General features: G+C 45.8%; 1 protein-coding gene across 3 annotated transcripts in view; it reads right to left on the bottom strand.

Moving 5' to 3' along the window:
• The window catches only part of nfkbid (nuclear factor of kappa light polypeptide gene enhancer in B-cells inhibitor, delta), a 36,794-nt gene that overhangs the window by 996 nt on the left and 11,246 nt on the right, over positions 1-24,552 (bottom strand). Inside the window, exons 5-13 of one of the 3 annotated variants that reach the window (XM_079503208.1) lie at positions 24,168-24,337; positions 15,261-15,619; positions 13,894-13,999; positions 12,210-12,356; positions 11,241-11,292; positions 5,545-5,607; positions 5,294-5,487; positions 3,929-4,054; positions 876-1,040 (exon numbers count right to left, since the gene is read on the bottom strand). In XM_079503208.1, coding sequence (XP_079359334.1) covers positions 876-1,040; positions 3,929-4,054; positions 5,294-5,487; positions 5,545-5,607; positions 11,241-11,292; positions 12,210-12,356; positions 13,894-13,999; positions 15,261-15,619; positions 24,168-24,337 — 1,382 coding nt within the window. Of the gene's footprint in view, positions 1-875; positions 1,041-3,928; positions 4,055-5,293; positions 5,608-11,240; positions 11,293-12,209; positions 12,357-13,893; positions 14,000-15,260; positions 15,620-24,167; positions 24,338-24,552 lie in introns of all 3 variants that reach the window. The other 2 variants (XM_079503207.1, XM_079503209.1) reach the window with 2 other exon arrangements.

Below are 24,552 nucleotides of genomic sequence, written 5' to 3'. Positions count from 1 at the left end.
CACCCAGAGGACCTCCACCCAGAGGTTGTTCCAGGGACCTCCACCCAGAGGTTGTTCCAGGGACCTCCACCCAGAGGTTGTTCCAGGGACCTCCACCCAGAGGCAAAGATTTGAGTTAAAAACGTCTGCTCCGAAAGAATATAGCCTATATTCAAAGATTTGCGGCACATGGCAAAAAATAGCAGATCTACAACCAATAGCAGATCTACAACCAATAGCAGATCTACAACCAATAGCAGATCTACAACCAATAGCAGATCTACAACCAATAGCAGATCTACAACCAATAGCAGATCTACAACCAATAGCAGATCTACAACCAATAGCAGATCTACAACCAATAGCAGATCTACAAGCTGGAGCTTGAAATGCAGCACAGCCTCTCGACATCTTCTGCAAAAATACAAATAATGATGTTTCTACTCAACAATGCAAAGACGGTTTTGTGATGAAAAAAAAGCCTACTTTCCCCAGTGGACGCACTCTGAGCCCCCCACCACACATATAAAATGCACTTTTTGGCCAGAAAATGCATTTATTTTTCCATCGGAAGATTTATTCTTTTTAGGCGCTCCACTGCGCCCTCTACTGATATTGCCAAGAGAAAATGCCATTGACCAGATTTTGCCGACATATATGCCCGTCAAAAACCCTCTCTCCATAGGTTGCTAGTTCAACTCCATATCTCACCATGGTTCCATAGGGCCCAGCAGGTTGCTATAGTAACTGACCTTGTCTCTGTGGGGTCCACTCTGCAGCAGGTTGCTATAGTAACTGACCTTGTCTCCGTGGGGTCCACTCTGCAGCAGGTTGCTATAGTAACTGACCTTGTCTCCGTGGGGACCACTCTGCAGCAGGTTGCTATAGTAACTGACCTTGTCTCCGTGGGGCCCACTCTGCAGCAGGTGGGCAGGTTGCTGGTTCTCGTGGTTTCGGACGCTGGCGTCCGCTCCCTTGCTCAAGAGCAGCCTCAGCATCTCCTCCTGGCGTTGGTTGCCGTGGAGACCGGCGGCCATATGCAAGGCGGTGTGGCCGTGAGCCTGGAGAGTGGAAATGAACAGGAGAATATTAGTCACTTTGCTAAACCCCACCCCAAAAGCGATTGTCCACAAGCTTTCCACACCTCATAGCTCTGACTCAATGTTATTTTGCGTGGCTGTGTTGTTGAACACATACACTAGTTAACGTCAGGAAAGTTAAGGCTCATTCATAGTCTAAGGTAAATGGTAAATGGTAAATGGTGCATTTATATAGCGCCTTTATCCAAGGCGCTTTACATAGATTGTGCATTACATTCACCCATTCACACACACATTCATACACCGATTGCGGCGGAAGCCATGCAAGGCACCAACCAGCACATCGGGAGCAATTTGGGGTTCAGTGTCTTGCCCAAGGACACTTCGACATGTAGACAGGAGGAGCCGGGATTCGAACCGCCGACCCATGGATCATTGGACGACCTGCTCTACCTCTTGAGCCACAGTCGCCCCAGCCCCAGGTGACCACCGGAGCTGAAATAACGTTGAGTGGTGGTGAGTAAAAACAGAGAGAAGGGCTGGAGCGGTGGCGGTGGTTTGCTCTTCACCGCGGCTCAGTGACGTCATGTTGTAGTTCGGTGGTCACCTCACCACCGAAAATCCAGACTATGAATGAGCCTTTACACGACTGACCCACCCAGGTGATGGCAATAATACTAATCACCGTAGTCTTGCCGTACGTTACATGAAAACTCCGGTCTGACGGACGTTGAAGTTGATTGAGCAGAGCTGGATACTGTTTCTCCCTCATTTCCTAGTATTTCTAGTTTATTGAAATAATATATCCTGCCAATGTCCAGTGCATAGCCTACTGCAGGCCTGGTTGACTATAGATTTAGAAGACATTTTGAAGCTCTTGCTACTGAATTGATTATTTATATGGAGACATCCCGTTATTTAACATGCATCTCAATGGGTGAGCTTGAGACAGCTGGAGTGGGTGGGGCTTAGCGAAGGGCTAATTGATTGGACATCAAAGCTGAAGGGGCGCGTTGGCACCTTAAGAGTATATATTAATAGAGACGGCACCCGGAGGAAACCCTGAGGCCAAATGGACATAGTGGCCGAATTTGGTATTGCAGCGTGGGCCCAAACACATGAAGGATCCTGGTCAAGCTTTCAATGCTGGTCAAAATGGTTAAGCGGTGTAAATAAATATATTTGCTGTAGCATGTGTGGACCTTTGTTTTCTTACCTCGTTATGAGCAAACTAGAATTATTTCGCTCCGTTGTGCAGTTTAATAGTAAATATTAGAAATAAAAATAGGCTCTCATTGACTTCCATCGTAACGGGGAAACGTTTTCCTGATGTGATAACCTGTCAGAATCAGCTTTTGTTGTGTTCGTTTATGTGACTTTGAGAGCTGTTTCCCCGTTGCGATGGAAGTCTATGAGAGCCTATTTTTATTTCTAATATTTACTATTAAATTGCACAACGGAGCGAAATAATTCATGGAATATAATTTTTATCCCACGATTTTGTAACCCATTTTTCACCCCTGTGTCAATTATCTAATGTGATCCTGGGCTCTACACACCCTCCGCCAACCTAGTCCCCATATATGGGGGACATGGGGAGAGCAACGGACTTGAACTCATGCTTCCTTCATGCCTGAGTGTCCAAGTCGCTCCTTTACACCTGACAGGGGGGAGTTTCCCTGGTTGGACGTAGCGCGTGGAAGGAACACGTTATTCCAACCAGTTCCTTTCCCCTCCATCAGGCTCCCCGGCTGGCCAGGGGAAGGCAGTTTAGAGACCAGGATTACTGCATGTTTTTTGTGAGGGTACCTACCCTAGGGGACACGGGGAGAACATGCAAACTCCACACAGAAAGGCCCTTTCGCCAACCCCGCCTTGGGTATGGGGACTGATGACGCGGAGGAGGAAACACGCCGCCAGCACCCACAGCGTCCCGAGTGGGAATCGAACCCAGGACCTTCTAGCTGTGAGGCGACAGCACTACCAACTGTGCCACCGTGCCCTTACAAAGCCTCTTTCTGAGGTCCACACATGCTACAGCAAATATATTTATTGACACTGCTTAACCATTTTGACCAGCATTGAAAGCTTGACCAGGATCCTTACCTAGTAACTGTCACTAACGTGGTATTGGCCAAGAACGGGCTGGGGGGGGACTTAGCGAAGGGCTAATTCTGGTCTCTATACTGCCTCCCCATGGCCAGTCGGGGCACCTGATGGAGGGGAAAGGAACAGGCTGGAATAATGTGTTCCTTCCACCCGCTACGTCCAACCGGGGAAATAGCACTATAGACATAGCACTCTATAGTGTATAAACACATACAGTTTCCTTGGATAGATATTCCACTGTTAGTTTTCTGTATCAGTGGTGCTCAACATTTCATGTCAAGGACCCCAAAAATGATATGTAATAAGCCTCCGCCCCCCCATCTGAAAATATGTTGTTCCAGGAACCTCCCCATATATAATAGAAGCAAAGATTTGAGTTAAAATGTTCACTCTGTAATAATATATATAGGCACATTTTCACGATTTTTCAAAAATAGCAGACCTACTGTACAAGTTCATACCGCAGCACTCGGTGCCGCGCTACGAACTTGTAGATCTTCTATTTTTCCAATAGCTAAATAATGCTTTAAGCCATTTAGGCCTGACGTCGAAATTTAAAAAGTGTCTTCTAAATTCTGACAGTTTTCTGAAGCTTACGTAGGATTCCTGATGACAATTTCTATGTTTTGATGTATTACCATGTTCTTTGTTCTTGCTTGCTGTAAATCGCCCTGGATTAAGAGCGTCTGATAAATGCCTAAATTGAAAATTGGAATCTCATCTCAGGTCTAAATGGGTTAAATATTAAATTATGTTAAAATTACATAATCAAAGGTTTTATGGTCAATGTCACGTTGCACCTTCATGTTGACAAAGTCCTTGCCGCTGCAGTCCAGCAGGGGGCAGCAGAACAGCAGGTATGTGACCAGCTCCGTGTTCCCGTCCTTCACCGCCAGATGCAGCGACGTGGCGTTGCTCTTGATTTCCTGGAAACGCACAAGATCACAAGATCACAAGATCCGCCACAAGTTTCAGTTGTTTTTTTTGGCGCACTTGGCTCACCTATGATGCACCCCCCACTCCCTCTCTCTTTCTTTTTTCCTCATTTCTTATCTTTTGAAACCCATTTTTTTTCACCCAGTGTCAATTATCTTATATAATCCTGGGCGCTACACTCCCTCTGTCAAAGTGTGTGTGTGTGTGTGTGTGTGTGTGTGTGTGTGTGTGTGTGTGTGTGTGTGTGTGTGTGTGTGTGTGTGTGTGTGTGTGTGTGTGTGTGTGTGTGTGTGTGTGTGTGGGGTGGGGGGGGTTATTCTATGCATGAGGAGTCCAAGCTGTTTCTTTTCACCTGACAGGGGAGAGTTTCCCCGGCCGGACGTAGCGCGTGCCGCGTGGAATGGACACGTTATTCCAACCAGTTCCTGCCTCCCCCTGGGGAAGGCAGGGGGAGGCAGTATAGAGACCAGGATTACTGCATGCTTTTTGTGAGGGTACCTACCCTAACTAGCAAACCCGCTCTAAAAACTAATGAAAACTAATTGAATTAGATTGTTAAATCTAATTCAGTTGGTCAAAACAAACTAAAACCAACCAACCAACCAACCAACCAACCAACCAACCAACCAACCAACCAACCAACCAACTGACCAACTAACTAACCAACCAACCAACTGACCAACCAACTAACTAACCAACCAACCAACTGACCAACCAACTAACCAACCAACTGACCAACTAACTAACTAACCAACCAACCAACTAACTAACCAACCAACCAACTGACCAACCAACCAACCAACCAACCAACCAACCAACCAACTAACTAACCAACCAACCAACTGACCAACTAACTAACTAACCAACCAACCAACCAACCCACCAACCAACCAACCAACTGACCAACTAACTAACCAACCAACCAACTGACCAACCAACCAACTAACCAGCCAACTAAAACATGCACACAGCACCATGTCAAATAAATCCCGTTGGCTAGAACATATTGCTTAATGCATGTAGCACTTTTCTAAATACTTAAAGGCGCCGTACAAACCAAAGACTAATAAAATCAATGTTATCAGGAAAATAAATTGCAAAAAAAGGGTAAAAACAAACTAAGCAATAGAAAAATGATTGAAAAGGTAAAACATGGGGCTTTGAATTGATGTTTCATGGACAATAGCCAATAGGGCTTATTGTAACTGTAAGAGACCGTACGGGTTCACCTGGCTGGTGAGGTCTGCTCCGGCGACGAGGAGCATCTGCAGACAGGAGAAGGTTTCTTCAGCCTTGGACTGAAGACCGACGTCACCCAGACTGAAGGTTTCTGAAGCCTCAGACTGAAGACTGACGTCACCCAGACTCATCCCGAATGTTTCTGCAGCCTTGGACTGAAGACCGACGTCAGTCACACTGGCACCTCTGCTGCCGTGCAGGCTCTTCATGGACTGAAGACCGACGTCAGTCACACTGGCACCTCTGCTCTGGCTCTTCATGGCGAGCCCATGAGCCATGGTGGCACAGTGGAGAGGAGTGAGTCCTGTAACATAAATATCAAAGTCAAAGTCGTACTATTTGTCACACGCGTTACCACAGTGACATTTGTTCTCCGCATTTGACCCATCGCTTGGAGCGGTGAGCCACAGCCGTGGAGCGGTGAGCCACAGCCGTGGAGCGGTGAGCCACAGCCGTGGAGCGGTGAGCCACAGCCAAGGAGCGGTGAGCCACAGCCGTGGAGCGGTGAGCCACAGCCGTGGAGCGGTGAGCCACAGCCAAGGAGCGGTGAGCCACAGCCGTTGAGCGGTGAGCCACAGCCGTGGAGCGGTGAGCCACAGCCGTGGAGCGGTGAGCCACAGCCGTGGAGCGGTGAGCCACAGCCGTGGAGCGGTGAGCCACAGCCGTGGAGCGGTGAGCCACAGCCGTGGAGCGGTGAGCCACAGCCGTGGAGCGGTGAGACGCAGCCAAGGAGCGGTGAGCCACAGCCGTGGAGCGGTGAGCCACAGCCGTGGAGCGGTGAGCCACAGCCGTGGAGCGGTGAGCCACAGCCGTGGAGCGGTGAGCCACAGCCGTGGAGCGGTGAGCCACAGCCGTGGAGCGGTGAGCCACAGCCAAGGAGCGGTGAGCCACAGCCAAGGAGCGGTGAGCCACAGCCAAGGAGCGGTGAAACAGCCGTGGAGCGGTGAGCCACAGCCGTGGAGCGGTGAGCCACAGCCAAGGAGCGGTGAGCCACAGCCGTGGAGCGGTGAGCCACAGCCAAGGAGCGGTGAGCCACAGCCGTGGAGCGGTGAGCCACAGCCAAGGAGCGGTGAGCCACAGCCGTGGAGCGGTGAGCCACAGCCGTGGAGCGGTGAGCCACAGCCGTGCCGCTCTCGGGAATCATTTGTAGTTGATCATCTGACCCCAAAATCGCAACCCTTGATGTTCAGTGCCAAGCAGGGACTGACCCCCCAATCCAACCCTTGATACTGAGTGCCAAGCAGGGACTGACCCCCCAATCCAACCCTTGATGCTGAGTGCCAAGCAGGGACTGACCCCCCAATCCAACCCTTGATACTGAGTGCCAAGCAGGGACTGACCCCCCAATCCAACCCTTGATGCTGAGTGCCAAGCAGGGACTGACCCCCCAATCCAACCCTTGATGCTGAGTGCCAAGCAGGGACTGACCCCCCAATCCAACCCTTGATACTGAGTGCCAAGCAGGGACTGACCCCCCAATCCAACCCTTGATGCTGAGTGCCAAGCAGGGACTGACCCCCCAATCCAACCCTTGATACTGAGTGCCAAGCAGGGACTGACCCCCCAATCCAACCCTTGATGCTGAGTGCCAAGCAGGGACTGACCCCCCAATCCAACCCTTGATGCTGAGTGCCAAGCAGGGACTGACCCCCCAATCCAACCCTTGATACTGAGTGCCAAGCAGGGACTGACCCCCCAATCCAACCCTTGATACTGAGTGCCAAGCAGGGACTGACCCCCCAATCCAACCCTTGATACTGAGTGCCAAGCAGGGACTGACCCCCCAATCCAACCCTTGATGCTGAGTGCCAAGCAGGGACTGACCCCCCAATCCAACCCTTGATACTGAGTGCCAAGCAGGGACTGACCCCCCAATCCAACCCTTGATGCTGAGTGCCAAGCAGGGACTGACCCCCCAATCCAACCCTTGATGCTGAGTGCCAAGCAGGGAGGGCACTGGGTCCATGCCCCGGCCGGGGATCGAACCCCGACCTCCCAGTTCCCAGATCTACAAGCTCATAGTGCGGCACCGAGTGCCGCATTTAGACCTGAGACCTCATAGCTTAGCCATTATTTTAAACTTTACTTATTGAAAAATAGCAGATCTACAAGCTCATATGAGCTTGTAGATCTGCTATTTTTTGAAATACCGTGAAAATGTAGTGAAAATCTTTGAATATATATATATAAGAGGCGGGTCCCTGGAACAACATATTTTGAGATGGGGGAGACAGATAATTCTGGGGGTCCTTCTGGGGGGGGGGGGGGGGGGGGGGGGAGGCGGGTCCCTGGAACAACATATTTTGAGATGGGGGAGACAGATCATTCCGGGGGTCCTTCCTTGACATGAAAAAGGTTGAGAACCACTGACAGAAAACTGACATTTTGTAGAATCTGTCATCAGGGTGTAAATGGGTTAAAGGCTTCATTCAAATATCACTTATTTTTTCCCTCCCTACTATAGAGTGTGCTGACCATATAAGGAGTTCCTCCCTGTCCCCAGTGAGCCCCTGGGGTCAAAAAACCCTAGTTTCAGTTTTGGTGGCGGGTGGCAAAGCCTTCATCCAATCAGGATGAGAGGGGCCTTCCTCCAATCATGATCGAGTGGGGGCGGGCCTTGGTGCACATGCTGTTGGCCTGTTGCACTTCACCCCACTGTAGAGCGTGCATGTGCACATTTTGTTACCGGGGCGGACTGGGTGGTTTTCCAAATCACCCAAATCACTGAATGCTCCTTTTTTTTTTTTTTATAATTCAAAATTTTATTTGTTTTTCAAAATCGTACAAAATCTAGGATCAGTACAAAGCAGCATTACAAACATTACAACATATCTTACAGATAGCCAGTCCAAGAAACATAACAGTTAAAATAAAAAATAAAAAGAAGAAAAATAACAAGGAAATCATTTAAGGTTCATATACATCCAGAACTCATCCCATGTCTCTTTCATTTTACTTTCTCCATCTACCCTGCCCAACATATATTCATATGATGTTATTTTGATCATTTCGTCATTCCATTCTTTAAGCCCAGGTGTTCTGGGGACCTTCCAATGACGCAACAGTATTCTGGCAGCGGTAACAAGTCCAACCTTTATAATAGTGAAATAATTTTTAGATATGCCAGGGACAGCAGTTCTGTCCCCTAATAGACAGAGCCGCGGATCTCTGGGCAATGTCAATCCCACCCATTTCTCAAGGAATTCCAGTACCCTACACCAGAAAGGGTATACTATGCGACAGTCCCAAATCATATGCATATATGTGCCAATTTCTTCTTTGCATTTCCAACATGTGTTATTATCCGCGATTCCCATTTTAAATAATCTAGTTGGTGTAAAATAATATCTATGAATAATCTTATACTGAATAAATTTCCCTCTTGCTTCTCTAATTCCACTTCCTACATTTGCTATAATTCTTCTCCAATGCTCATTTTCAATGTCAACCCCCAAATCATTCTGCCAAATCAATTTGAGACTGTCACATGTACCTCCCAGCAGTTCTTTTGACATTTTGTAAAAAACAGATGCAGTATGAGCTTCATGTGGTAATTTTAGATATTCAACTAGTGAATTTGCAACAGTATCAAGAGTACTGCCCAGACAGTGTCTCATTTGTAAATATTTCCAGAATGTACCATCATTTCCAAGGTCAAATTTCTCTTTTAAATCTGAGTAAGTTATAAAAGCTCCATTTTCAAATAGATCACCAATAGTATTAAGTCCTGCTGCTTGCCATTTTTTCCAATATATCTCCTTCCTTCCAATACGTATTTTAGGATTATTCCAGAGTGATGAGTATGGTTGTTTATAATGTAAGATTTTATACTCTTTATGAATTTTCCCCCATACACTCCTTGAGTGTGAAATTATCGGATTCAGATTGGGCTTCCTCCTCACTGACTGTGACAGAACATCAATTGGGCGGAATGGTGAAGCCAAGCTTCTCTCTATGGTTACCCAGTCTAATTCAGAATTTGACCCACTCCAGTGTTTAGACAACTTAGCCATTTCAAAAGATATATTGTATGTCCTCATATCTGGCAGGCCGAGGCCACCTCTATCTTTGGGCATCCACATTTTGCTCAGTTTAATCCTGGGTTTCTTTTTTTCCCAAAGAAAATCCCTAATAATTTGTATCATACTCTTTAAAAATCTTGTCTGAGATATTTAGTGGGAGCATCGTTGAGATGTAATTAAACTGGGGTGCAACCACCATTTTGATAACATTCACCTTACCCCATAAGGACAATTTCAGGGCACCCCACTTTTCCAAATTATTTTTTATCTTAGTCAGCAATGGCTCATAATTTAATGTGACAATTTTGTCCAAATCTGAAGTGAGTTTTACCCCTAAATATTTCATTCCAATCGGAACCCATCTGAAACCAAACTGAGACACTGTATTTGAGTAACATGATGTAGATATCGGCATAGCCTCAGACTTACTCCAATTAATCTTATAGCCAGATAAATCAGAATACATCCGGATAGTATCCATCAAAGGGGGTAAGGAATGAACTGGATCTTTTATCAGAAGTAATATGTCGTCCGCATAAAGCATCAGCTTATGCTCCTTCCCCCCTCCCTCAACTCCCTTTATCAATGAGTTAGCTCTAATCATAGCTGCCAGAGGCTCGAGGAAAATCGTAAATAACAGTGGTGAGAGGCTGCACCCCTGCCTTACCGACCTTGTTATATTGAAAAATGGAGAGATAAAACCATTTGTGATCACTGCAGCTTTAGGACTTTTATACAAAATATTAAACCAAGTTTTGAAACCTTGACCAAACCCAAAACGTGACATGGCGGCTAACAGGAAGCCCCATTCTGATCTATCGAAAGCCTTTTCGGCGTCAAGGGAGAGGGCGGCGACTGGAGTGGCGTCCGACTGATGACGCCACGTGAGGTGTAACAACCTCCTCAGGTTATCACTTGAGGTCCTACCTCTAACATAACCGACTTGGTCTGCCTGGACAATGTCTGGTAATACTTTGTCTAGTCGTAAGGCTAATATTTTGGTCAATAATTTACAATCTACATTAATTAAACTTAAAGGCCTATAATTTGATGGGTCAGTGGTATCCCTATCTTTTTTAGGAATCAGGGTTATTAGTGCTTCGTTAAATGTGCATGGTAATGTTCCCAACTTAAATGCTTCTGAATAAACTTTAATCAAAATAGGAGCTAATATATCTGTAAATGCTTTATAATACTCAATGGGAAAGCCATCTAAACCAGGTGACTTTCCCTTTTTCATTAGTGTGATAGCATTCCTGACCTCCTCCTCAGTAATTGGTGCATCAAGTGATTTTGCTTGTTGTTGAGTCATCGTGGGCAAATTTATCCTGGACAAAAAATCTTCTAGCTCCTGCTGTTCATGGTTAGATGTAGATGTGTATAGTTTTTCATAAAACTGTTGAAATACCTTATTTATTTCTGTAGATGATGTTACTATATTATCTCCCTTTTTAATTGCAGGTATAACACTATTATTCTCTCTTTGCTTCAACTGTCTAGCCAGAAGTTTACCAGTCTTCTCTCCTCCTTCATAAAAATTTGTCCTCAATCGAAATAATGCATATTCTATTTTCTTATTATATATCCCATTCAATTGAAATTTACATTTGCATAATTTTTGATATACCTCTTCTGTGTAATGTTCTGCCAAATCTTTTTCTAATGTAACAATTTCACCTTCTAATTTACATATTTGTTCAATGCTTTCTTTTTTCTTTTTAGATGATTGTGCTATTAATTTACCTCTAATAAATGCTTTGGACGCGTCCCACACTGTAGCAATCCTTTCTGTTGACCCCACATTTATGTCAAAGAAGGACGTCAAGTCCTCCGCCAACTTAGCACTGAATATGTCATCTTGCAATAGCCACTGAATGCTCCTTTAAGCAAATGGAACTTTAGAACGTTGTCTTACCTTCAAAGTTCCTGGCTTCCAGGTTGACTCCAGGTCCGTTTAGCAGAAGAACCTGAACAGAAACACAGTGTTTTATTTTAGTTATAGTTTCATGTTGAAAAAACAAACAAACATTGAGACCTGGAACTCATCCGTGTCACCTTAGCTTAAAGCGTTTTTAACCATTGTGTTAAACGTTACCTGTTGAAAAATAGCAGATCTACAAGCTCTTTGTGCAGTACTTGGTGCCGCGCTAAGAGCTTGTAGATCTGCTATTTTTTAATTTTTGTGTGGCTCAAATCTTTGACTATATTTTCTTTCAAAGCAAAGTTGTTGTGATCGACACTGGGCTCACTTCCTTCCTGGACTACAATTCCCATAATGCTTTGGTGCACTGCTCCTCCTTGTGGATAGGGGGAGGGCTATCTTACTGAGACAAGATGTAGTCCAGGAAGTAAGTGAGACCAGTGTCCATGACATCAGAGACACTGGGCTCACTGCTAAAATCTAAAATATCTAAAACCACATATTACACACATAAAGACCCCCAGGAAAGTGTTCTAAATCTTCTAAATGTCATTAACCCATTCTGGGCGGAAACCCCTTTTGGTGTTTTAAGCATTATGTTACACTTTAGCTATTGAAAAATAGCAGATCTACAAGCTCATAGCGCGGCACAGAGTGCCGCGCTACGAGCTTGTAGATCTGCTATTTTTTTTTAAATCGTGAAAATGTGGCGCAAATTTGGAATATATATTCTTTCAGAGCGAATGTTTTTAACTCAAATCTTTGCTTCTGGGAGGTCCCTGGAACAACATATTTTCAGATGGGGGTCGGAGGCCAAATACAGATAATTTTTGGGGTCCTTGAGAACCACTGACATAGAAACGTAGGGTTTTTCAGAAAACTGTCAGGATTTAGAAGACATTTTGTAGAATGGGATTCTCAAGTCTTAATGGGTTAAGCAGAAGGTGTAATGCCTCTCGTCACCTGCAGGGCGTCGGGGAAACCGTACGTGGCGGCGAGGTGCAGCGCCGTCTGCCCGTGGACGTCGCAGGCGTTGGCGTCCGACCCCAACGCCAGCAGGTCAGCCACGATGAGCGGCTGATTGGCCGTCACCGCCACCAGCAGAGCCGTCTGACCAATGACAAAACGAGACGCACGTCACGTGACACAGAGGTCTGACCAATGACGACACGAGACGCACGTCACGTGACACAGTGGTCTGACCAATGATGACACGAGACGCACGTCATAATGACGATATCATTTGCAGCTGTGCCAACCCTTCCCCCTGGCTGGCCAGGGGGAGGCAGTATAGAGACCAGGATTACTGCAATAACTGCATGTTTTGTTTTTTTGTTCGAATACGATTATTTTGGGGGGGTCTTCAGTTCAAATACGATTATTTTGGGTGGTCCCCCAGTTCAAATATGATTATTTTGGGTGGTCCCCCAGTTCAAATATGATTATTTTGTCGTGGTCCCCCAGTTCAAATATGATTATTTTGTCGTGGTCCCCCTGTTCAAATATGATTATTTTGGGTGGTCCCCCAGTTCAAATATAATTATTTTGGGTGGTCCCCCAGTTCAAATAATGATCAATTTGGGGGGCCATGGCCTGAAAAGATTGAGAACGGGGAGTGGTTTTGGACCCATGCAGCCAGCAGTGTGTAGTCAGTGTGAGGTGTACACGGTACATAGTGTGTAGTCAGTGTGTGGTGTACACGGTACATAGTGTGTAGTCAGTGTGTGGTGTACACAGTACATAGTGTGTGGTGTACACGGTACACAGTGTGTAGTCAGTGTGTGTTGTACATGGTACATAGTGTGTAGTCAGTGTGTGGTGTACACGGTACATAGTGTGTAGTCAGTGTGTGGTGTACACGGTACACAGTGTGTAGTCAGTGTGTGGTGTACACGGTACATAGTGTGTAGTCAGTGTGTGGTGTACACGGTACATAGTGTGTAGTCAGTGTGTGGTGTACACGGTACACAGTGTGTAGTCAGTGTGTGGTGTACATGGTACACAGTGTGTAGTCAGTGTGTGGTGTACACGGTACATAGTGTGTAGTCAGTGTGTGGTGTACACGGTACACAGTGTGTAGTCAGTGTGTGGTGTACACGGTACATAGTGTGTGGTGTACACGGTACATAGTGTGCGGTGTACATGGTACATAGTGTGTGGTGTACACGGTACATAGTGTGTAGTCAGTGTGTGGTGTACACGGTACATAGTGTGTAGTCAGTGTGTGGTGTACACGGTACATAATGTGTGGTGTACACGGTACATAATGTGTGGTGTACACGGTACATAGTGTGTGGTGTACACGGTACATAGTGTGTGGTGTACACGGTACATAGTGTGTGGTGTACATGGTACATAGTGTGTGGTGTACACGGTACATAGTGTGTAGTCAGTGTGTGGTGTACACGGTACATAGTGTGTAGTCAGTGTGTGGTGTACACGGTATATAATGTGTGGTGTACACGGTACATAGTGTGTGGTGTACACGGTACATAGTGTGTGGTGTACACGGTACATAGTGTGTGGTGTACACGGTACACAGTGTGTAGTCAGTGTGCGGTGTACACGGTACGCAGTGTGTAGTCAGTGTGTGGTGTACACGGTACATAGTGTGTAGTCAGTGTGTGGTGTACACGGTAGGCTATACCTTCCCCTTGTGCTCCTTGGCGTCCAGCCGGCCCACCGCCCTCAGTCTCTCTGCTGCCGCCAACGCATGCTCCCTGAGACCCTTAGCGCTGTAGATGTGGAGGATCCTAGGGGGTCAAAGTAAAGGTCAATGGCAAGTAGGGCTTTAAGCAACTAGTCGACCGTTCAACTATAGTCGACTAGTAAATCCACTAGTCGGCCTTGTTGGTACTAGTTGACTAGTTGATAAGAAAAAAGAACAATATTTTTTTCTTTTCTTTTCCGTTTTTCTTGGCCTCAAGATCAGCTAGATTATAGTTATTATAGTCTCCAATGTACACAGTTTTTAAATGTACAACTATTTTTTTTAAGTGGTGCAACCACTCCCTTACGGAGCTATGTGTGTGGGTGGGTGGCTGGGTGTCTGGGTGTCTGGGTATGAGCACGAAAACAGCATGGTTGTTTTTCACCATCTGTGCGCAACCTAACGCACACACAAACACACACGCACGTATTGACTGTATATATGATGCTTTCGGGGGTGCCAGTACATTACAGTGACAGTACAGTACAGTACAGTACAGTACAGTACAGTACAGTACAGTACAGTACAGTACAGTACAGTACAGTACAGTACAGTACAGTACAGAGGGTACAGTAGACTAGAGGGACCGCCACACGGTAACCCCTGGGGGGTCCTTATTTATTCTTTCATTATCATCATTCTTTTTTTTAATCTTTAGGACTATCAATATTATTCATATCTTAATTTCTGTTATTTAAGCTCAACTGGTAGCTTCTATAGGAAGGCCACTCGATAAGCCCCTTTGGGTTTTTTTGGCACTTCCGGCACATCATGTATGTAACTAATCTTGTTCTTCTGAAATACGTGCTCTCTGTATTTATTTTATTTTACCATATTGTTGTTATTATGTACATAATGTGCAAATAAACTAAACTAAAGTATATACTTGCATCCTGGGTGTGAGCTATAACAGAGACTTAAAACTGGTCCAAAATAAGATTGTACTTGATGTTTTTAACTCATCATTGTATGCATGAATTTTAACTGACATGTAAGTGACAAACACGTGCACGAGCACGTGCACGCACGCACGCACGCACGCACGCACGCACGCACGCACGCACGCACGCACGCACGCACGCACGCACGCACGCACGCACGCACGCACGCACGCACGCACGCACGCACGCACGCACGCACGCACGCACGCACGCACGCACGCACGCACGCACACACACACACACACACACACACACACACACACACACACACACACACACACACACACACACACACACACACACACACACACACACACACACACACACACACACACGCACGCACACACACACACACACACGTACGTGTCTCCATCCTCGTCCTGGCAGGTGGTCAGGGCGTGGTCCATCCCCGTCAGGGTGTGGTCCATCCCCGTCAGGGCGTGGTCCATCCCCGTCAGGGTGTGGTCCATCCCCGTCAGGGCGTGGTCCATCCCCGTCAGGGCGTGGTCCATCCCCGTCAGGGCGTGGTCCATCCCCGTCAGGAACATCCTGGCCTCCTGCAGTCTGACAGCGTCCGGGGGTCCCCACACCGCCTGGGGGCCCCCCACACTGGCCTGGGGGCCCCCCACACTGGCCTGGGGGCCCCCCACACTGGCCTGGGGGGGCCCAGGGGCCACCAGCCAGGGCCAATATGAGCTGGTGGAAGACGTCATAGAGCACTCCTGTTGGATGGAACGCACGCACGCACGCACGCACGCACGCACACACACACACACGCACACACACACACACAATGAACAACAATCATATAATAATAATTCATTATTTTGTCATTGCCACCCGACAAGCAATGGTAATATCCATGCGATGTGATGTGATGGTGGTCTCCCTAGCCAACACAAACACAGGACTCCCGAATTGCTGTCCTCCACACTCTATCTGACATCATGAGGGTCTAGAGATCTGTCCTCCACACTCTCCTATCTGACATCATGAGGGTCTAGAGATCGCTGTCCTCCACACTCTATCTGACATCATGAGGGTCTAGAGATCTGTCCTCCACACTCTATCTGACATCATGAGGGTCTAGAGATCTGTCCTCCACACTCTATCTGACGTCATGAGGGTCTAGACATCTGTCCTCCACACTCTCCTATCTGACATCATGAGGGTCTAGAGATCTACAGAGTTGAATCTAACCCCAACCCCAACCGGCCACGTACAGTAAGTAAACAAGGTGCCAAATTATGTTGAAAGCAATGGCACAGAACTGCTAGAACTGCCAAAAAAGTGTTGGAAGAAGAAAAAATCACACCCGTGTGAACTGAGTGGTGCAGTGACGTCACACACTAACCATAGCAACCATGCTCACATGTACGTGGGGCCACGTACAGGTACACAGGTACATACAGACAAAGCTGGTTGTTGGAGTGGTTTGCACCACTCAAAAACGGTAGAAAAACAATAGGGGTTCCTCGCCCCTTCTGGCTTGGCCCCTATAATAATAGATGTGCGAGGTTCGTGACGTCACCGGTGACGTTTACGTCGCCAACGTTTATAAGAGCGACAGGCGCCGCTTAGCGCTCAGAACTGAACGCCTTGCCTGATGAAGAACTGAACCCTGGAATCGAACCTCCAGAAGAAGAACTGAACCCTGGAATCGAGCCTCCAGAAGAAGAACTGAAGAAGAACACTGATTGAACCATGGACGCCATGAGCAGCCTGAAGACGGGCGCCCTGGTGCAAACGCTGTCCTCCAAGATGCCGCCGCACCTCCGCAAGGGCAGCCTCCTGCCGGAGGCCCAGTGGAAGAGCATCCAGCGCCAGCGGAACCCACGGCTCTCCAAGAGCGAGTGGCTCGCCGCCCACGGCGAGGCGGCCCGCGAGGAGATCCTCCGGGAGATCCAGAGGCAGCGGGAGATCGTGGAGAAGGAGAGCCGGCGGCAGAAGAAGCTCCTCGAGAAGAGGATCCGAGAAGAGCAACGACATCAGGAGGAGGACGAGGAGGATGACGAGGAGTATGATGAGGAGTATGATGAGGAGGACGAGGAGGAGGAGGAGGAGGAGGAGGAGGAGGTGGAAGAACAGCGGGGGGCTGCTGTGGGCGGCCAGACTCAGCGGCAGGCGGCCGGGAACGGGAAGGACCACTCTCCGGAAGGGGAGAAAGAGGACGCGCGCGGTGGACTCGTACTCACGGACCTGAGTCCGTGCATGAAATATGGGAGGATCAACCTGGACCCGCCCCAGAAGAAGAAGCTGTCCCAGATCGACGAGGCCAAAGACAAGATCGGCAAGGCCTTCAGGAAGCACGAGGCCATGAAGCAATTCAAGTTCGACCCGGAGGACGACTTCATATTCCAGAAGAGGCTTTGGGACAAGGCTTACGTTTATAAAAAGCCGTGGCTGGTGGAAGAACTGCTTCTGAAATGAAGAACCCCGAGAATCATCCGTTTAGACGAGAGAGAGAGCCAGGGTCTCGGGAGGCTGTTTACCAAAGCCCGGGCTCAACGCACGGCATCGTGGCACGTTGTGACGTGTCACACCGCCAGTTCAGCGTCCATGCTAACTTCATACTGTCGATAGGCAAGGCTAGTAAAGACGGCTAAGGATTTATTTGGTTTCGTTTTCAACTCTCTAGTGAGTTAGCGGGGATCTGCTAGCTTCGATAGCATGTTGTGATGTGTAACACCGGCTTTTGAATGCTAACCTTACCGTTGATAGGTAAGGCTATGTTAAGGACAGCTAAAGATTTATTTGGTTCCGTTTTCAGCTCTCATAGTGAGTTAGTGTGGGTTAGTGTGGGTTAGTGTGGGTTAGTGTGGGTTAGTGTGGGTTACGGCCGGGCTCCACCGGGCGCGTCAGCGTCGCGTCTCCGTCACCGTCAGGGAATGTTCCCTTTTTAATCAATGAAGGGTGGCTCCACTGCCCGCGTTGACGGAGACGCGACGCGTGCATTAAAATTGAACCGGTGCGTTTTTTGACGCGACGCGACGGAGACGCAACGCGTCCGGTGGAGCCCTGGCGTTAGTGTGGGTTAGTGCGCTACGTCCGTCTGGGCACTCGGTGTAGCCAAATGTAATCTGCTGTGTTTAGTAATCCCCCAACGTTATTATTTCCAGATCAACATCCTCATAGTTTAATACTCTCTATGCGTCTGTCCTTCAGACAGCAAAGCCCTGCTTGTTTGTTATTCCTTCATTTATTTTATCTGTGGATTTTTATTCTCGTTATCGCGATGTATTACATTGTTTTGTTTCGACTACCTTTTAACCTGGTTGTTAAGATTTTTTTTTAAACCCCTACAGTCCATTGTTTACCAGGGAAGCTTACGAGGGCGAACTGCTGCTGCAGCACTGACACTGAAAGAATATATTCAAAGATTTGCGCCACATTTTCACGATTTTTCAAAAATAGCACACCTACAAGCTCGTAGATCTGCTATTTTTAACAGTGATGTAAATAGGTTTTCAATGTAATGAGTCCCGGGATGCAGGGATGGTCTTTTAGATGAGTCCCATACAGGGACATTTTATGAGTCCCACTTCAACCACGTTAGGAGTCATTGCAATGCTGCAATTTTTACAAATTGCAGCATTTAACTCACATTTAATTTTATATGGTTATAATGTGGTTATATTCATGTAGAAAACAGAAGAAGAAATGATTATTATAACTAAAGCTAGCAAAAGTATCGCAAGACTGTACGACATGTCCCGTCTGTCGGGCAGCCAGGTCTCACGATACCTCCGAGACGGAAACAGTACCTGCTGCTGCTTTACATGACTCAATAAAATGATGCACTGTGCACACCAAAAAGCAAGTGATTAAAGGGAAACTTCACCCTTTTAGCAAAGTAATATATGTTAACGACGTTCAGAAGATTTAGAACACTTTCCTGGGGGGTCTTTATGTGTGTAATATGTGGTTTAGATTTTAGCAGGGAGCCCAGTGTCTCTGATGTCATGGACACTGGCCTCACTTACTTCCTGCAACTACAACTTGTACCACGTCCACATTGAGGAAACATCTCAAAATCAATATGCCTACACGAGTCCACAACTCACGAGACTAATGTAGGCACATCGCGTTTGTGAGCCATGCGGAAAGCCGTGCCCGCTCTCCCCGCAGCTCCACCACAGCCGGAGGGGGGACGATCTGATGCAAGGCTGGTTTACTTTCCCCAGGCTGGTAACGTAATAGAAAATATGTCTACAGAGCTTTTCATTAGGCGTATTGTACAACTGTTGTTAATGGTGTTAATTTAGAACGCCAATGACTCGACGTCTTTCTGCCTGATATTTTATGAATCACGTTAACTACAGAGCCAAATCAAATTGTCTGCACTTATTTTTTACAACTTATAAGCAACTCAACTGCTTTTGATTTGGCTCTAAATTAATCGCGTGACTGTTGAGAGCCCAGCGTTTAGGTGCATATACCTCCATAGATTGATTACTTTATACTTTATTACTTTACTTTATAAAAAGCACAGGAACGTAGCCTACAGTTCAATACAAGGTCTGCTAAGAGGATTTTATAATCCAAGAAAGCACTATGGCTTGTTTCCATTAGGGTGGTCCTCAAACACGCATGTAAACATGTAAACATGTAAACATGTAAACATGTAAACATGCACGGTCCGTTTAAAATATCTTATAAAAGTATAACTGTTGTTTTGGTACTTTACTACAGGGTTTCTCAACCCGTGGATCGCGACCCCTCGAGGGGTCGCCAAATTATTTTGGGGGGTCCCCACATTATTAAAAAAAAAAAAAAAAAAGTTTTTCTTTTTTTTCGCAACTGAATGGCTGTAAAGTGGAAATGAAGAGTTTACATATAGTACACATAGTACATGCATACACCTTCCCTAATGATTATATCTGGTTTCAGTATTTATTTATGGTGTATTGTCTCTATTATTAAGGTTATTGTAGCAGTAGCGGTCGGGACGGGGCGGGGCGGGGATCCCGAGACGTTGCCAAAGCATTTTCGGGGGTCCCCGGCCAAAAAGGTTGAGAACCCCTATACCAACACTCCTGATAACACGATGTCATTGTGAAGGGACTGTAAGCCTATGGTACAAAACATCTAAACTTTTGAAAATCTATTTGGGAAAATCTATTTGGGTTGTTGTTTTTTGCAATGCACCATTCATGAAAAGACTAATATGGAACAGATAAAATATGCTGCTATATTTGTCTAAATATAGTCATCATCAAAGTAGCACTATATAGAATAATAAATGGGGTCAATAATTTGCCTCAAACCAAATTAAATGTATGCCAAGAAATAGTAATATTATTGCTAGTAATAAGACTGTTTATCTAAGTGGCTGTTACTGCCACAACATTTTTTCATCACTTGAAATGCTTGATTCTGAGTACTTTTACATTCGGTGCTTTAAGAATAATATTATTCAATGATTTGCGCCACATTTTAATGACTTTTCAAAAATAGCAGACCTACAAGCTCGTAGCGCGCCACTCGGTGGCGCGCTATGAGCTTGTAGGTCTGCTATTTTTCAATAGCTAAATTATAACATAATGTTTAAAACACCCAAAAGGGGTTCCCGCCCAGAGTGGGTTAATTGGCTTTGACAATAAATCCTCACACTTTATGACAGCACATTACACTGGAGCAGCTTTGCCTTTGAAGTGTTATTTTTCTCAAAACGCATTTGTGGACGATTTCAACCACTACTTGGCTCCGACTCGAAGGAGGAGAAAAGAAAGGGGGGGGCTTATTGTGTCGTGTTGAGCCATTTAAATAACACATGGGTTTAATTTCCTCCAAGTTGTCGAGACATCTTCCTCGTCTGCCTCCTCCTCCTCGCGCTTCATGAGCACAGCAGGAAGTGATTGGCGAGTGGTCGGAACTGACAGTCCGTCGTCGAGGCCTCACAGGCTTAGCCAAACTCCAGCCCTCCTCCTTTCCTTCAAGGAAACCATTTTAGCTAAAGAACACTTAAATCCGGAACGGTCACCACCAGGCATTCCTCCGTCAAACTATGCCTAGACATAATCCTTATTCCTAAACTTAACCTCGGTAAAACTATGCCTATAGACATATCCTTATTCCTAAACGTAACCTCGGTAAAACTATGCCTATAGACATATCCTTATTCCTAAACCTAACCTCAGTCAAACTATGCCTATAGACATATCCTTATTCCTAAACCTAACCTCAGTCAAACTATGCCTAGACATATCCTTATTCCTAAACCTAACCTCAGTAAAACTATGCCTAGACATATCCTTATTCCTAAACCTAACCTCAGTAAAACTATGCCTATAGACATATCCTTATTCCTAAACCTAACCTCAGTCAAACTATGCCTAGTATGTTTCTTTTCCCTTTTCACCTCCTCTATGATGATGTCCTGTTTTCACTAATATAGTTGTGTATATTCGTACGTCTCTTAATGTTTTGATGAATTGAACATGGTGGGCCCTATTGTAAAAAAAGTGTAATGCTTCATAGTGTCGTCCACTCACAGTTAACAGTTTTTGTATTGAGTTGTACTTGAAATGTACTGAAATTCTGCAAACTGTTAATCAATCAATCAATCAAAGACATAATCTCATTCATAAACGTAACCTCAGTAAACCTATATGCCTAAACCTAACCTTATTCCTAAACTTAACCTCAGTAAAACTATGCTTAGACATAACCTTTATTCCTAAACTTAACCTCAGTAAAACTATGCCTAGACATAACCTTTATTCCTAAACTTAACCTCAGTAGAACTATGCTTAGACATAACCTTTATTCCTAAACTTAACCTCAGTAAAACTATGCCTAGACATAACCTTTATTCCTAAACTTAACCTCAGTAGAACTATGCTTAGACATGACCTTTATTCCTAAACTTAACCTCAGAACTATACCTTAACCTGAGTAAAACGAGTCCCCACCCAAACCGGTCTAACGTGAATGGACTAGTCTGCAATGCATCGTCCTGTAGGGTGCGTTGAATTTACCAAGGGTGCATTGGATTTACCAAAGGTGCGTTGGATTTACCAAAGGTGCTTTGGTTTACCAAAGGTGCTTTGGTTTACCAAAGGTGCTTTGGTTTACCAAAGGTGCGTTGGATTTACCAAAGGTGCTTTGGTTTACCAAAGGTGCGTTGGATTTACCAAAGGTGCTTTGGATTTACCAAAGGTGCGTTGGATTTACCAAAGGTGCTTTGGATTTACCAAAGGTGCGTTGGATTTACCAAAGGTGCTTTGGATTTACCAAAGGTGCTTTGGATTTACCAAAGGTGCTTTGGAGTGCTTTGGATTTACCAAAGGTGCGTTGGATTTACCAAAGGTGCGTTGGATTTACCAAAGGTGCGTTGGATTTACCAAAGGTGCGTTGGATTTACCAAAGGTGCGTTGGATTTACCAAAGGTGCGTTGGATTTACCAAAGGTGCTTTGGATTTACCAAAGGTGCGTTGGATTTACCAAAGGTGCGTTGGATTTACCAAAGGTGCTTTGGATTTACCAAAGGTGCGTTGGATTTACCAAAGGTGCGTTGGATTTACCAAAGGTGCTTTGGATTTACCAAAGGTGCGTTGGATTTACCAAAGGTGCTTTGGATTTACCAAAGGTGCTTTGGATTTACCAAAGGTGCTTTGGATTTACCAAAGGTGCGTTGGATTTACCAAAGGTGCTTTGGATTTACCAAAGGTGCGTTGGATTTACCAAAGGTGCGTTGGATTTACCAAAGGTGCTTTGGATTTACCAAAGGTGCTTTGGATTTACCAAAGGTGCGTTGGATTTACCAAAGGTGCGTTGAATTTACCAAAGGTGCTTTGGATTTACCAAAGGTGCTTTGGATTTACCAAAGGTGCGTTGGATTTACCAAAGGTGCTTTGGATTTACCAAAGGTGCTTTGGATTTACCAAAGGTGCTTTGGATTTACCAAAGGTGCGTTGGATTTACCAAAGGTGCTTTGGATTTACCAAAGGTGCGTTGGATTTACCAAAGGTGCTTTGGATTTACCAAAGGTGCGTTGGATTTACCAAAGGTGCTTTGGATTTACCAAAGGTGCTTTGGATTTACCAAAGGTGCGTTGGATTTACCAAAGGTGCTTTGGATTTACCAAAGGTGCTTTGGATTTACCAAAGGTGCGTTGGATTTACCAAAGGTGCTTTGGATTTACCAAAGGTGCTTTGGATTTACCAAAGGTGCGTTGGATTTACCAAAGGTGCTTTGGATTTACCAAAGGTGCGTTGGATTTACCAAAGGTGCGTTGGATTTACCAAAGGTGCTTTGGATTTACCAAAGGTGCTTTGGATTTACCAAAGGTGCTTTGGATTTACATATTTCATATTAAATTAATCTGAACATTAAAGACAACATTTGTCACCACAACAATATCATTATTGCAATGTGTACTGTATATCTAATATACAGTACAAATTGCAATATACAGTACAAATTGCAACAATTATATTGGCTAGCTGGTGGTGGTGGTGAAGTTTAAATAATAGTGCCACCTCATAATTGTAAAGTGCATTTTCAATAATTGAATTAATTAATTTGTGTTTATTATGTACTTGGTTAGATTAGTTATAATATAAGCATAATCTATGTCAGAAAAAAAGGGGAAAAAATTATATTAGGATCCGTTAAGGGAACCGTTAGGAACCGGAACCGTTAAGAGGGATCCGGGACTGTTAAAATCCTAACGAATCCCAACCCTAGTACCAACCAGCACATCGGGAGCAATTTGGGGTTCAATGTCTTGCCCAAGGACACTTCGACATGTAGACAGGAGGAGCCGGGATTCGAACCGCCGACCTATGGATCATTGGACGACCTGCTCTACCTCCTGAGCCACAGTCGCCAAAAACGGCTATTTTCAGCATGCAACCAAGTGTAAAATTACTTATTCTCTACTAGTCCCTCCCTGACATTTTAGTCTAGTTTTCCGAGAACCTATCATCATAGATCGTCATACATCATCACATGCCGTGCTCAGCCAATCAGCTGATCACATTCTGTGCTCAGCCAATCAGCTCAGCACATTCCGTGCTCAGCCAATCAGCTCAGCACATTACGTTCTCAGCCAATCAGCTCAGCAGATCAGCTTAATGGCCGCTCCAATGCATTTCCAATGGAGAAAGGCCCTTATTAAATAACAATCACTTCCTGACTCGGCTTTCGAGTGAAGTGTCTTTCAAACTAAGAGTCTCGACCGTATTGATAGACTGGGTGGCGGTCCCAGACTCCAGATGGGGGTGTCGGCGGCCATTGAGTTAAGGGTGATGTAACAGTACTTACATTGGCGTGGCTCGCCATCACTGCGTCTCCATTGAAGCCCTGCTGCACTGTGGCTGGGATGTAGGCTGCACTGCCCCCTGCTGGGCTGGAGGAGTAGTAGCCGAACGGCCCCGTGGGGTCCAGGCCGGGGCCCCCGGGGGCCCAATGTCCATAATAACCCACTGCCATGCCTGAGTAATATGGACCATACAATGTTACATTACTCACTGTATGTGTCAGGCTTCTATCCCAGGTAAGGACCCAAAATGCAGAATTCACGGACACAGGGAATAAACTTAAAGGTGTAGTGAAATGAAAAATACGTTTTTCACACTTTTAGACCATATCCATGGTCATCATATGGGCATACCTAACAATGGATGCCATTTTTTTTTGAAAATTCTCA

Source organism: Electrona antarctica (assembly GCF_951216825.1).
Source record: "Electrona antarctica genome assembly, chromosome: 6".
NCBI lineage: Eukaryota > Metazoa > Chordata > Actinopteri > Myctophiformes > Myctophidae > Electrona > Electrona antarctica.
Note: the sequence above shows the minus strand (reverse complement) of the source record. Positions and strands in the feature narration are given on the sequence as shown.